The sequence below is a fragment of the Helianthus annuus genome, chromosome 4, assembly GCF_002127325.2.
Source record: "Helianthus annuus cultivar XRQ/B chromosome 4, HanXRQr2.0-SUNRISE, whole genome shotgun sequence".
Lineage (NCBI taxonomy): Eukaryota > Viridiplantae > Streptophyta > Magnoliopsida > Asterales > Asteraceae > Helianthus > Helianthus annuus.
In genome coordinates this window covers 107,946,030-107,962,484 of record NC_035436.2, presented here as the reverse complement: position 1 = coordinate 107,962,484, position 16,455 = coordinate 107,946,030, and the positions used below count along the sequence as shown (strand labels likewise).

Genomic DNA, 16,455 nt, shown 5'->3' with positions numbered 1-16,455 from the left:
TATTACATTACACGTAATAATTTATATAAATATTACCCTTATTATTCTGTATCTTTTAAATATAACATTTATTTTATCGTAACTTAAAATAATTTTATTGGTATGTTATTAATTAGATTTATTATTCTTATTAATAATTGTTATATGATTTTAATTTATAACTGAGAGAATTGCAAATTTTGTCCTTTATCTTTATACCTAATTTTAAGCGTTGTCTTTTGTCTTTAAAGTTGATGAGTTTTGTACTTAATATTTTGAAATTTTGCATTGTATATCATTTGACCCTAACTTAGTTTGTTTTTAACGTTAAACGAGATCATGTGCTTGTCACATGAGGATACTTTTGTAATTTTACCCGCTTAATTAAAATATATGTTAATTAAGAGAGCAAAAAATAAAATATAAACAAACCCAAAACTCTCTCTCTCTAACCCTTTCTCTTACTAAATTCTCTCTCTCTCTCTCTCTATTTCTCTCTCTCTCTCGGTATTCTCCACCAATCCTGCATTAAAATATGAAATCAGACCTCTAAGACAATGTGTAGTGGGGCGCTATGCACCCACATAAAGCCCCTATAAAGCCCCAAACACCATTACGAAGGGCTTTATGAGACAAAAAAATTGGGGAGGCGTGATATATATAGCGCCGGATATGGGGGGAGGTTTCAAAGTTTGGACCAATCAAAAATTAGTTAGTGTTTTTATAATTAATTAATAAAAACGAAAATTAATAATTAGGTATTGATGGGTAGGGGCTTTATGACTACGGGCTCTAGTGATATAACGCCCCATAAAGCCCCTGTGTGACGTGGCACGACACGTGTCGCATAACGCCCCACAAAGGGCTTTATGACTACGGATGGCCTAATTACAAACCCAAACCCTCATCAATATGTCACACCCCTTTCAAAGGCGGAAGCACGAGGTGTGATCTGAATGGTTCTCATTGCATACGATAAGTAAACATACTATATGATATAAAATAAACTCCATCTTGCCATTCAGGTTTGATTATCCAAGATACAAAAAAATAGTTTAAAGATCATAAATAAAAGATAATTGTTTGAAAGTTCACAACACCATTTCAAAACAAAGATCAAGGTTTTGTTTCCTATATCACCACAGAGGATGGGATATAGTAAAGAAATCCACAAAAGATGGCGACGGAGGTTAGACACTAAACATCTTGACAAGGAGCCCGCGAGCATTATCCACTAATTCCCTGAAATACATGTAAGTTAAAAATCATCAACAAAAGTTGATGTGAATTCATGCAGTTTGTGTAAAATGTAACAATTGTAATTGTATAAAAGCATGGTATGTAATTGTAAAATGTAAGTTTGTAAGTTGTAATGAAATGGAATCGAGATCGCTAATGTTTAGCTAGGACATTAACATATGTGACGACATAGGAAGCATCCAAACCTAGGCGATTTTTGACATCGTTTACCCAACGACTGTGACCCAAGACACTCCATGACTATGTGTTGTCAAGAGAGTGAGGCTGCCCGGACCTATTAGATCTAACCATTGTTCTTTCGGTCTAAACTAGATTGATGGTGCTTACGTATACCCTATTCGTGACATGATCTATGTATGATTCCTTTGTTTAAAGCATACCATTTGTACATGTATTTTCCTCAAAGTTTAGAAAACAGTAAAAACGTTTAAAAGTGGGGACATGAACTCACTGCTTTGCGTCTTGAGCGTCTAGCTGCACCGGCTTCTGCTACTTGAATGTCGTGACCTATAGACGTTCTAAGTATGTTAATCACCTAACTTGTAAACCTCTAAGTACAAGTTACTATTTGGATTTAATGTGTCTTATTGTGTCTTACATGTATTATTCCTTGTATCATTTGTGTATGTATGTTACATCATTTTTAATATTGTATTTGTTATTTATATTTTTATCCCAGAAATATATATTTGTGTAAGTAGGATTTGAAAATGTTATATTTTAAAAATAATATATTTTTAACCTTTTCAAATATATGTTACTTATATTATTCTCCAAAAATAAATATAAGTAATATGTTAAATAATATTTCCAATATTATTTTTGGTGTAAGTATACTTAGGAAAGTATACTTGTATTTTAAGTGTAAATTCTTGTATATTTGTATTAATTAACCAAAACTCAATTCTTTGATTTTTATTACTTTCCGAAATTTTATTTCTTAAAATGAATAATATTTTTAAGGTTTATTGGTTATATATATATATATATATATATATATATATATATATATATATATATATATATATATATATATATATATATATATTTACTTACTTTTGTCATTTGTCACTTTTTTATAATTCCGCCATTACTTGTAATAGTTTTTGTATAAGCCCATAAATATATAAAATTGTCCAATAAGTCCAATAATTGTCCAAGTCCTTAATTTTGTAGGAAATATATGTATATTAATATATATTTTTGTATTTGTCCATGTATCCTTTTTATATGTAATTTTGTATACTTGTATCTTTGTGTATTTCTTAAGTATTTGTATGCGTATTTTTGTAGTATACTCCTTGGGAGTATTTGATGTATTTTTCAAGTTCCTAACATACTAATACATATAATACACATAATATACACTTAGCACATAATTTTGTGACCACTAAATATATATATATATATATATATATATATATATATATATATATATATATATCCCTAAAAATATACATACTTAATATTGTTTTTATACTTGAAGAAATCCTTATTTATTACTTATAAGTTTTGTATAAAAATTAGGAAACCTTGATAAATATTTTTAGGTGAATTTTTAGGGAATAAGTTTCACCACAACTTATATTTTTTTAAGTGTCAAAATTTTATACATAGTTTCCCTAAAAATGGAGGTTTCCCATGTTTTTAAAACATGTGTTTATTTTCTTTTCATATTATACACCAAACAACTTCAAAACAACTTGTTTTCTCTTAGATTATGTTAGATCTTTAAGTTACCATCTTTAAAAGTTTATGTTCTTTGAAAGTGTAACTTGTACATAAGCTTAACATGAAGTAAAATAGAGATCATCAAGCTTACTACTAGCTCTAGTGGCTAGGGAAGTGGCAAGAACAAGATCAAGATGAAGAATGAAGAAAATGAGTGGATAAAAGCTCTCCAAGAAGGTCCTTGAAGTTCCTTTGCTTCACACCTTCATAGTTCACCTTCTAGCACCTTTTGATATCCTTAGAAAGGCTTAAGTGATGAAGAAAATGGTGGTGATAGTGTAGGTGGGTGTGGCCGAGAGTATAGAAGAGAGGAGGGAGAAAGATGGTGAAAATTTTGAAATGAAAGGATAAGGAATAAGGTCTTATGGTTTATATTTATAATCCTCCAACATCTTAATGTCCACAAGTCCATATGTCTAATATCTAAGCCACATTACATAATATTTTAATGGATGATGTTTGTGGGGCCACTTGGGGCCGGTCACCAAGAGGGGGGGTAATATGTAAGTTTTCAAAGTTAAAGGTGTAAAGATGTAAATTTAAGTGTTAAATGGAATGTTAAGTGTGTTTATGTGTTTTTATGATTTTTAAGGCGTTCTAGCATTATAACTAGCTTTATATCACTAAAACAATGTTTCTAGTCTATTTATGGTGTTTTGGATAGTGTCCGAGTATTCATTCGGTTATCGGTTAAAGTGCTAAATAACGCAGTTTTGCAAGATATGAAGTACCTTTTGTGACAGTCTTCATTCCCGACACTTTACAAGTTATTCTAGACATTTAAACCTTAATTCTGCATAGTATTTTGATGTTAAATTGCTGTTTTTGCTGAATTTCTGTAGAATTCTGCATTTAGAGTGCGTTTTGGGTATTTTTAGTGTTTGTTTTAGCTTCCGGAAAGTGTTTATATTAACCTTTGTTCATCTACTTAGTGTTCATTGTATTTTTGATGTTGGATCTACTTCTAAGTCCTAAATCTATTGTTTAGTTGTATTCTGCAGTCATGCTGACGCAGCTTGTCTAACCGGCGAGCTTACTAATTAATTCGACGCAACGCTTCAAGTATAGTATAATGTGACAGTTAATATATGGAACATGCATGAATTCAATTGCATATCAAATAAGCACATAATGTTGGCGTGTAATCACATAAATGTAGGAAATAAATATTTATTAAAATAGTACGGAAATTACCGGTTTTGGGCAGTTGTCACAGTCTCCCCCCATTAAAAGAATTTCATCCCGAAATTCATGCTGAGTTATCTCTCACAGGAGCTTCCTCGAACAAGTGGGGGTACTTGGCTTTGAACTGGTCCTCGCATTCCTAAGTATACTCCGGCCCGTGTTTAGAGTTCCAACATACCTTAACCAGTCTAATACGACTTCTCCTTGTTTTCTGGACTTTCCAGTCCATCACCTCAGCAGGTTCCTTTGTGAATTGGAGCTTGTCGTCAATATGAACTTCATCCGCAGGGATGACAACGGTTTCCTGGGTTGGACTCTTTTTGAGGTTTGACACATGGAACGTATCATGTACACCATTTAGTTCCTCTGGTAATTCCAACTTGTACGCCACGGTACCAACTTTCTCCAAAATCTTGAATGGACCAATATATCGTGGATTCAACTTTCCACATTTCTCGAACCTCGCTACACCCTTCCAAGGTGAGACTTTCAGCAAAAACCATGTCTCCTACCTCGAAAGCTAACGGTTTCCGTCTTCGGTCGGCGTAGCTTTTCTGTCGATCACGAGCCTCTTTAATACGGCCTCAGATCTGAAAGATCTTGTCGGTCGTTTCTTGGACTAGTTCGGGACCAATTAGCTATCTGTCTCCAGCTTCAGCCCAACACAAAGGTGAGTGACATTTGCGACCATATAGAGCTTCAAACGGAGCGGCGTTTATGCTTGTATGATAGTTGTTATTATAAGGAAAACTCCACCAAAGGTAGGTGAGTATCCTAGTTGCCGCCTAAATCCATGACACACGCACGGAGCATGTCTTCAAGGGTTTGTATAGTCTGTTCGCTCTGACCCTCGGTTTGTTATTATATTCATTAACAAGTGAATTCAATATAAAATTAATTATGAGTTTTCTAAATAACCTTACTTTTTACATTTTTTAATGGTAAAGGTTATGTTACTTCTACTTCTAAATTACACCAATAAATACTAAATTTCACCCCATGCCAGGAATCGAACCCTGGTCTTTTTCTCCAAGAGACAAGAGCCTTTACCACCCAGCTATAGCCGGAATCACCTTAGTTTTTACTTAACACACTTCTATTTACGTTTTCAAATAGCAGTTAGTGGGGAATTGGGAAGCTTTGCTTCTCTTAGAGGTCCTGGGGTCAAGTCCAGGCAATGGTGGGATTTTAATACTAACTCGGTGATGCTAACTACTAACCCAGCTAGCGATATCCTAACTTTACGCCGTTAAAAAACACCAAATTCATAATTATGTTTGTTTAAACATTATAAAAAAGGAAAAATAATGATAATAATTACTTTTTATTAGTGTTTTCCAAAAAAAATCAAATATATAATGTGGTTGGATGTTTGAATGGTAAAAATATTAAATAAAAAAATGTGGTTGGATGTTTAAATGATAAAAATATATTAAATAAAATAACAGGTGGTACTAAAAAGTCTAAATTTTAGTTCTTAATTTTTATATGTATTAATATTTCTATATATTTATAATTATAATTGAAATTTTAGTTAAGTTAAAAGTGATAAAATGATATTTAGAGGATTAAGTACACTTTAATTAAATTAATATATTCATCAATTATAATAAAAAAACTAATACATAGTTGTAAAGAAAATATTTTAAAAATGGGATATTGGCCTCTAATAATCCTAACTAGACGTCATTGGCCATTAACAGTCTCATCTTTTTTTATTCCTTCTGCCAGTCCCACCTTTCAACTATTTTTCCTCCATCGGTACTCAGTTAAAAAACTTAACGTAGTTAAATTTTTCCGGAATTACAAACTGACGTTTTAGGGCTTTTGATCAGAACGAGGATACGAGTCTATTGATGTAAAACTTACCTCGAAACGGTGCTCCAAACAACTTGATTTTTGTTAATTGGAAGTTTAAACACCAAATTGAATCACGGTTTTCACCGTTGGAGCATAATTTCAAGGTAAGTTTTAAATCATTCGACTCGTATCCTTGTTTTGATCAAAAGCCCTAAAACATCAGTTTGTAATTCGAAAAAAAACTTAACGGGGTTTTTTTTAACTGAGGACCGGTGGAGGAAAATTAGTAGAAAAGTGGGACTGTCAGGGAGAACAAAAAAAAGGGTGGGACTGCCAATAACCAATGACGTCTAGTAGGGATTATTAAAGGCAATATCCCTTTAAAAATTAACTTAACAAAATTTATAAATGTCACGTCAAATTTCATTATCTTAAAACACGCATCTTGATAATATTTTACTCAACCCATATTCATCCTGTACGAAGGTTTTTTAAGGGGTAGGCTAATACACTCCCTTTTTACTTTTTACACTCCCTTTCTAAAAAAATAGTTTTGAAGATGTCAAATCCCACCCCTATAAAAATTCTTCATTTTAATTCTCTCTCTAAACTTTCTCAGTTGATTAATTAATTAATTTCAAATCAAGACTCGTTCCCAATCGATCACAAAGGTTCGTTTCCATACTACAGTAGAAACTCGATAAATTAATACTCGATTATTTAATAAACTCTCTAAGATAATATTTTTTGCCGGTTCCGACTCGGGGATAGGGAGCTAAATTAATAATTCGCTAAAATTATAAGATAATACATTTTTGATAATTTCTTTAGACCCCATATAAAATATAAATTAATAATTCCTTATATATAGCATATTACATGAATGATTTATGAAGATTTCTTGAAAAAGGACTCAATCGTCTTTTGTTTTTTGTTGAAATCAATTTCCCCTTGAATCTCGTCTCTAATTTTCCTTAGCATGGTAAGAACTTCTGGTGTTGTTTTCTCATAGCTCAACAAGAAATTGTTCAATGTGATTGCCGCTTTAATAGCTTCGTTTCGCGAAGGGGGCTCCATTGTAGAACTTTCATCGATATTGTCGCTTGACTCACCTGCAAACCATACTTACTATGAACCCATTCTTGCAATTGCTTTTGAGTGAGGCTTGGATTATCCTTGTTGTGCTTGCATAATGCTCTTCGAATCTCGTCTGTCATTGTTGTTTTTTTCACACCTTTAAGATGGGAAGCCATGTTGTGTGTATGATTTGTTTGTGTTAACCTATTTTGATCTTGTATTTATATAGAAAATATTTTTAATGTCCATAAAGTGATACATTGAACACAAGAAGCATAATAAGGTGGGAGATTGAAGTTTTCTTTCAAATTGGGTCGTTCATTTGATATACATGTATTGTATACAATAATTAAGTGGAAGCTTGAAAGGTGTTTGTAAACTAAGTATTCTACTATAAATTAATAAAATATTAATTAATATATAAATTAATAATTATTAATTTATCGATTAATTAATAACTCTTTTAGTTAATAAATTTTGGTGGTCCCAAGTGTATTATTTTATAGAGTTTCTACTGTATGTAACAACGTCGGGTAAATGGTTAATTAGTTAATTTCAATATCAAAGCTTATTTTGAAATCTTTTAAGATAACAATTTAAATCAGGCAGTTTACCTTTTAAGTGACATTCATTTGTAATTTAATATCTTAACTTTCATCGAGTAACATATATCTATACACTAGGTTAGAACCCCGTGTATTACACGGGTTGAATAAATTTAGTTTCATATATTAAATAACAAAAAATTATATCTTTATGAACCTCGTATATTGTACAGGTTAAATAAATGTAATTTTATATATCAAATAATAAAAAAGTTATATCTTTGAAAACCATGTGTATTACACAGATTAAATAAATGTAATTTTGTATACTAAATACTAAAAACGTCGTATCTTTAAAAACCCCGTGTATAATTAATCGGGTTGAATAAATCTACCAAATAATAAAAAAAAATTAGATCCTTAAAAACCCCGTATATTACATGTGTTGAGTAGATCTAAATAAGAGTTATATCTTTAAAAACCATGTCTATACACAGATTAAATAAATGTAATTTTCTATATTAAATACTAAAAACGTCATATCTTTAAAAAACCCATGTATAGTCGGGTTGAAAAATCTACCAAATAATAAAAAAATTATATTCTTAAAAAACCATGTGTATTACACGTGTTGAATAAATCTAATTTTACATAGCAAATGATAAAAAAGTTATATCTTTAAAAACTTTGTGTATTACACGGGTTATATAAATGTAACTTTGTATAGTAAATAATAAAAAATTTATATTTATAGTAAATAATAAAAAATTATATTTTTAAAAACTCCGCGTTTAACACGAGTTGAATAAATATAATTTTGTATACCAAATAATAAAAAAAATATTTTTTAGTAAATTAGGATAATATTTAATATTAATTTATTATTTATATATTTAATATAAGATAAGTAGGAAAGAGAGGTATTTGTTTTAAAAATATATCAAATTAACAACTTACATTTGAGGATAATATTTTATTAAAGTATGATAAGATTTAATATTAATTTATTATTTATTTATTTATTGATTTAATATAAGATAAGTATAGATTTGAGGATACCTTCAATGAATGAATGAATGACACGTGTCCAAAACTTGGTTTCTTTTATTATAGTAGATAGACTAAGTTAGAACCCCGTGTATTACACGGGTTGAATAAATGTAATTTTATATATTAAATAATAAAAAATTATAACTTTATGAACTTCGTATATTGTACGGGTTAAATAAATGTAATTTTATATATCAAATAATATAAAAAGTTATATCTTTAAAAACCATGTGTATTACACAGCTTAAATAAATGTAATTTTGTATACTAATTGCTAAAAACGTCGTATCTTTAAAAATTCAGTGTATAATCAGGTTGAATAAATCTACCAAATAATAAAAAAAAAATTGCATCCTTAAAAACCTCGTATATTACACGTGTTGAATAGATCTAAAAAAGAGTTATATCTTTAAAAACCATGTGTATTACACAGATTAAATAAATGTGATTTTGTATATTAAATACTAAAAACGTCGCATCTTTAAAAAACTCGTGTATAGTCGGGTTAAAAAATATACCAAATAATAAAAAAAATTATATCCTTAAAAAACCCTGTGTATTACACGTGTTGAATAAATCTAATTTTACATAGCAAATGATAAAAAGTTATATCTTTAAAAACTTCGTGTATTACACGGATTATATAAATGTAACTTTGAATAGTAAAAATAAAAAAAAAATTATTGTTAAAAACCCTACGTTTTACACGAGTTGAATAAATATAATTTTGTATACCAAATAATAAAAAAAATTATATTTTTAATAAATTAGGATAATATTTAATATTAATTTATTATTTATATATTTAATATAACATAAGTAGGAAATAGAGGTATTTGTTTTAAAAATATATTAAATTAATAATTTAGATTTGAGGATAATATTTTATTAAAGTATGATAAGATTTAATATTAATTTATAATTTATTTATTTAGTTAATCTATACTATCTATTAAGGGAGCTTAGATGATGACATAGAATTGCATACGTGTCAGTCTCTCAGGCATGCCACGTAGATCTGATGATGTCATAAATAACAATTTATTTAAAACTTATAATACCATATTAAATTGAAATTTGAATTTGAAATTCAAAATAGAGAAAGAGGGTTCATTAAATGTTTTCCATTTCAAATTTCAAACTCTGGTTTCTCTCTCTATTTGCTCTCTCTTTCTTCTTTGTGAGACCAATCCAAGCCTTTCAAAATCTGCTCTCTCTCCGCCTTTTTCTTTCTTTTCTTCTTCAAAATAAATAAATTCACTCCCCTAAATAATAATAACAATACGATCATCCAAAACCATAGATCTTCATTCTTCATGGAGCCTCCCTCACATTCATCGCTCTACTGGATTCATCATCTTCTCCAAACAATTCAACAAACAGGTACACTCCTCGACAACCCCTAGATATCAACACGTTTGTTCTTCTTCTACGTTGATTCATCATCCATTATTTATCGGTATTGTCTTTGTCCATCAATTTGCACAGCTTGATGATGTATGGGTGAAGTTTCATCTAATTAGGGTTTATTTTCTGTACAACCTCAATTGAAGATCGCGTTTTGCTTTTCAATCGATTATGCATTCCATTCTCTAATGCACTTATCTTTCTTTTTGTTCCGCGAGATTACCAAGACATCATGTAAGTAAACCTATTCGATATTTGTTCTTTTGATTTATTAACATTAATCTCCTTTGCAGGTATGATGTTTGTGTTCTATGTTTATGTGTTCATCATTTATCGAAGTTATTAAAGTTATTATTGTTTTTTGTTTTTGGTTTTTTATGTTGAAACCCTAGATCTGACATAACAATTATACGGCGATTATTCAGTCGACATAGCAGGTCAGTACAAGTTTGAAAATGATCATTATGTGATATTAGGTTGTTAGAATTTTGCATTTTCTGAAGTTGAATTTAGTTTTGATTCTCTTATTTGTCAGGAGTGTTGACCTTTATCATATTGAGGCCAGATTTGCTCTGTTACACATCAGAATGTGTATATTAAATATGAATTTATATGAGTTCCATTTAGGTATAGACATTTGTTTAGGTATATTAGTTAATTTTGAAAATGATCATGTGATATTAAGTTGTTAGATTGAGATGATCAGTTGTACAAGGGTAGTGCAATACTGCAATTGACAGCATTCTACACCGTGGTGCTCTGGTAAGAGATTTATTATAGGGCATTTGTTTTCTATAGATCCTCGATGTTTGTGACAGCGACCAGTGTTTGTGACGAGTAGAGAGTGACTGGGGATGTTAGCTGGGAGGCTGCCATGGCTCTGACAGTGATGACGGTTAACCAGATAGGGTTCCGATCAAGTTTCGGTAAGCCCTTTTCTCGTGCATGTTCATTGCTTGGTTAACATTGATGCCTCTTATGGAAATAGATGTGAGTCATACTGGACATGTGTCACACCCTGGCTTTTGCGGAAGCGTGGGTTTATTTGTGTGACTTCTTAATACCATAGCATAATCACAACAATGCTATATGAAAATAAAACCATGATAAACCTTTCACAAAAAAAAAAATTAACCCATGTAAGGTTTGGGTTACTAATAGAACCGAAAATCGACAATCTAACCAAATAAACCTGACCAATTAGCCAAAAAATGATTGACTAATAAAGCAGAGTAACCGATGACTTTGGTGTAAGTTTTTTTTTTTTTTTTTTTTTGTGTGTGTACCGGATATCATCTTCACAAAGAAGATCAAGGGCTTTTTCTCCGTGACATATCCTCTATGTTGGTTGTTCTTCAACATTCTCAGATTTGTTTGTCATGCATTAAAGTTTTGACCAAGCAAAACCAACACATAACTTATTTTTAGCATCCCCCCACTTCTGGCGTAGTGGTAGGAGGTTTGGGTTTTTCAATGGAGAGAAACTCAAGTTCAATTCCCACTTGTGTCATATTGAGGTGAATATAGGCAATGAAGGATTTGGACTTGACCTTGTGTGAGGTTGTCAGTTCGATTCCCAAGCCCAACCGGGTTTTCATCCCACCGTGTGTTACGCCAGAGAGTTCTGCTCAACGACTGTAAAGTGGCAGCCGGCGGTATGGTTTCCCAGGGGAACACCCAAAAACGCCAAACTTTGAAGCCAGAGCGGGGCAATACGGGGCTCTCCGATTTGGAGAGTGTGGTAACCTTATACATAAAGTTCACCATTCAAAAAAAATCTTATTTTTAGAGCTGAGGATCCTAACAGCAGACCCAGGATCCTGAATACAAAATATAACATTTTCATAAGCACCTAACCTCATTTTCTATTTTTGGTTATTAAGTTCATCTTACAATTTTTTGACCAAAACAATGGTGTTTTAGTAGTTAAACGGTGTTTTGTGTGAAATCGATAACCTGAATCTCTGGTGGAAGTCGTTTTTCCTTAATTAGTTAACACTTTTCTTAATTAATTTTACAATTTCTTTCAAATTAATCAAAATCCCCAAATCACATTAGTAATAATTATATAAACAACGTAATTAAACATTAACCACATATTCTCGGTGGAGACAACCTTAATTACACGTACTCATATAGGTATTTAAGTTATTAAAATACTAGTTTTTTTATTAGCTAACAACAACTACATCATATGATAGCCCTGCCGTTTGACTTACCTACTTTTACATGCAACTTCAAAAATCACCTAAAAACACGTATGGATTCCTAAACCAGCTATTGATGCAAATAGTTTAGAAGTCATCAGTTATTATTTATTATGAGAATAGCAAGAAAGAAATATGTTTACCAGTAAAGCCTTTTCCAAGATGCTTATGAACCCATGTAATCCTTTCGTCAGGACCAACGTTATCTCTGATGTAAGCCTGAAACTCAGAATGATATATAAAATTTAGTGAGGAGTTTACAAATTAACAAGAATGAATAAATAAATAAGGGGTTGTTTGGCATTGTTGTGTTTAGCCATTAAGAGGCCTGATCGATTAAGAGGTAGCCTTTAATGGGTTAGCATAGCATGTTTCTAAAACTTACCCAAGCTCTATTAACTATTAGGGGAGGCGGGGTGGTTCTTTGTTTGCACGTGATGGCACTTAATAAAGAGTGATGGAAATGAACACACCACCCCCACCTCTCAATTTCCACGCGTGGAACTTAATTAGCGTGATAAACTTCACGCGTTATGGCCCATTCTGTGATAAATGGATGTGAGGGGGTGTGTGGGTTTATTGTTGGGTGTTGTGAGTAAAGTTGTGAGTGATGGAATAATGGTTGATGACATGGCGGAACTTGATTGAATGTTGGAAGTGATGGAATTTTTGCAAGTGATAACCACCCCCTCCCCCCTTATTAAGTGGAGGGGCGGACCTAGAGTGATAGAAGGGGTAACCTCCGTTGCCCCTTGACACTTCGATGACGCTCCGACGGTAGTGTAAATTTTGGAAAAATTTGACGTTTTTTTTTTTATTTCGTTACCCCTTTTTATTGAAACGTTACCCCTATGTGGATTTTTCTAGATCCACCACTGATGAAGTGTCTTTTAAGTGAGCCAAACACATTTTACCTCTGACGGATTTAGAGGTAGCTTCGTAATGAAATCATTAATTGGCGACCAAACAACCCCTAGATTACGTTTACTCACCAAAATAGGTATCCTTAAAGTAGGTTGTATGGTTGAAGAGATAATATTTGCAGCCTATACAGACATATCATATACCAGAATTCAAATAAACACATTGAACATATTCATATGTGAAATCGATTCTTATATCTTACCTGATAATTTATTGCTCTTTTCTTAAGATCATGAGGTAACAAAGGATGCTGAGGGTACTTGTCATCTAGGTACTGTATCATAGGAAAAAAGAAAAAGTGTCTTGCTAGAGAGCTTTAGAGTTAACATGAAGATAATTTTGAAGTTACTAACCAATATGATCGCAGAAGATTCAGCAAGCACCATGTCACCGTCTAAAAGAGCAGGCACAAACCCCATAGGGCTGATTTTTAAAAACTCTATGCATACAAAAAGGAAATTAAGTTACACATGCACACGTAGACAGATACAAGGTAACATTCGACCCCTCATTTCATTAGGCTTTCTCAACAGGAACTTACAAATTTGCTTTTGGTTGCCTAAGTGGAACGTGGTCCCTCGTCATGACACCCAAAGCGTGCTTAACTCTGGAGTCTTCTCTCATCCACAACTACAACCCCCAAACAGAATGATGGTATTTGAGATCATACATTCCTTATGACCACTAATATTTCGTATAGACGAACTATATGAAATTTCCGTATGTTGTGACCGTTGTCAATAGATAAATCCTACACCGTTCGAATGCGCACTAGGTCATAAGGAATGTCCACCTCACATACCATGATCAAACGTGTTTTCAATACGTTGGTTGGGTGGTTGAGAGGAGAACTAGTGTGCTCGGGTGGGAGAAAACATACGTGTCGATTGGTATTAGGAATCAAACAGTTGAACATAACATAAAGAAACCACAATCGGAAGTCGGAACTAGTAAATCTAGAAGCTATATGTGAAACACATATGATATTTTTCCATTTAATGATGATCCATACTTGAATTTGGTAACAAATTCATAAGTCTCAACTAACATCAACATGTAAGTAGATTACTGCGCTTAATTTAAATGAAATAACTTTATTACCAGGATGGCTCTGCTCTCCTTTGAACACATTAATGGATTTGCATTCATAATCAAGTCCTATCAAAAAAACAAAATATTCATATCAGCAATTTAAATAACGTCTATATTCAGTTAAAGGAAGATTAGATTATCAAATAAGAAAACCTTTCAAGTTGAGAGCAATTCGAACACTAAATGAGGGATGGCTTATGAAACAAGAGTAGAGTTGCAACTTTTTTTCACCATTAGTCATCTACAGAAAGAATCAAGGTGAGAATCAATGAGGAGGGTAGGGATAGTGTACATTAATTCAGAAGTGTGAGAAGTGTATTACAACACTATAAATAACACTATATAACACCATATAAACACCGTATAACACTATGTAATACCATATAGCACCATATAACACTATGTAATACTATATGACACTATATAACAATATATAACACTATACATCTATCATAGACATGCTATCAGACAAACTATAGTGTTATATTTGTTATATAGTGTTATATAGTGTTACATAGTGTTATATGGTGTTACATATTGTTATACGTTACATATTGTTATACGGTGTTTATATGATGTTATATAGTGTTATATATAGTGTTATAATACACTTCTCACACTTCTGGATTAATGTACAGGATCCTGTACCTCAATGAGGATAGCCTATGTAGTTTTGCATGTGTTTGTGGTGTGATATTCTTTATTTTTTTTTCCTTTTCTAATTTTCTTTTCTTAATAATTTAATTCTTTATAATTAACTTCCGCATGCTAACTTCTTTTAAAAAAATACAGTAAGCGCATGTGTTATATTTTTCTTGACAACTAATTGCGGGTGCCATGGCGTACCCTAACAAACCGACCATTTGTGGTGTGATATATATGCATAGTGCATTTATTTAAAGGGGAAAGTGAATATGTCGATGTTAGGCATTTAAGGTAAGATGTGAACCGCAGCATGAAAACAAGATGTTAGGCCAAAAGTTGGACACAAATAGCTTACAGAATACATGATCAATATTTAGCTTATTGAATACTTTAATTCTCTATATTTTACCCGTTTCATTCTAATTCTCTACATTTTACCTGTATCATTTTAATTCTCTATATTTTTACCCGTTTCATTTCCATTCTCTATATTTTTACCCGTTAGGCCTACTTCAATTTTATTTTCTATACTTGACCTGTATAATATTTATCCACTTTATTTGGACAAGCTTCATGTTAAGTCATTATATCTTGACCCGTTTCTTTTTAATTCACTATGTTTGGTCTGTCTAATTTCCATTCACCATGTTTGACCAGTTTAATTTTAGCTCACTACGGTTTGACCATAGTCTTGACAGTTGACCTCAACTAAGTAATTTCAATAAGATCGAGCTAATGCCTCCATGATGGATCAATCAGTTGAATTGCAGGCAGTTTTAATAACAACAATTAAACATATTCAACCTAATAAAAAAAACCTAATAAATCCATAATCGGATGGGGAAATCAAAGTTGGTGAGTTTGAACTGAAATACAACAGATGGTTTGGCGATGGGATCGATCAATCGATATGCGTATGCAAGAGCATGAATAAAACTGAAAAACCAGGTTCGACTAGGGATAGAAAGGGCGGAAGGCACATAGATGTTAGTTTTCCAAAATCATATATTATTTTTAGTTTTCGTTTTAACGAAACCACTTAGTATTGAGAGTTTCGCATCTAACCTTGTCTTTTTCACTTTCCCCTTATAATAAACTGGTACATGTTGGATATCCACTACCTTAATAATCTTTCTTACGTTAGGTATAAATGCATTTTACGGAACAGACCAATCAATATATATACGGAGAGAGAGAGAGAGAGAGAGATAGACGTACCATGTGGATTGTGGAATTGATGAAGACAATAGAAAAGAAACCTTTTAACATATACAAATTTGTCCAAAAGAAAAGAGACAACAGATGCCTACCTAACATAACGCATTTATAAAGAAAAATGCCTACTTAACGCCCACATATTTTGAAAATCGTAGGAGATACACAACTAACTACGTGGGTCCTCGAGAATTAAAAAAAAGATAATGCAGATTAAGATTATATGGAGTAACAAGGGTAAGGCCAGAGCCTCCAGCCTATCGTGTAAGCGTCACATAACCTATGTGGGTTTTACCTTCTACATTAAAAAAAGGCATGGGGTAATGTTAGGAGCATGA

At 31.9% G+C, this 16,455-nt stretch overlaps 1 protein-coding gene across 2 annotated transcripts; it reads right to left on the bottom strand.

The window, feature by feature from the left end:
• Nucleotides 1-977: 977 nt before the first annotated feature.
• On the bottom strand, nt 978-16,174 carry LOC110918780 (glutathione S-transferase zeta class). Of its 2 annotated transcripts, XM_022163067.2 has the most exons (9): nt 16,121-16,174; nt 14,411-14,498; nt 14,267-14,323; nt 13,519-13,604; nt 13,368-13,439; nt 13,234-13,287; nt 12,385-12,460; nt 1,691-1,746; nt 978-1,221 (listed from the first exon to the last, which is right to left on the bottom strand). In XM_022163067.2, the coding sequence occupies exons 1-9, from the start codon at nt 16,169-16,171 to the stop codon at nt 1,207-1,209; spliced, it is 555 nt and encodes a 184-aa protein (XP_022018759.1). In that variant the 5' UTR covers nt 16,172-16,174; the 3' UTR covers nt 978-1,206. The 2 variants fall into 2 exon arrangements, with proteins under 2 accessions (XP_022018759.1, XP_035844976.1); XM_035989083.1 differs by lacking the exons at nt 978-1,221; nt 1,691-1,746 and adding an exon at nt 6,795-7,165.
• Between the last annotated feature and the right edge of the window lie 281 nt (nt 16,175-16,455).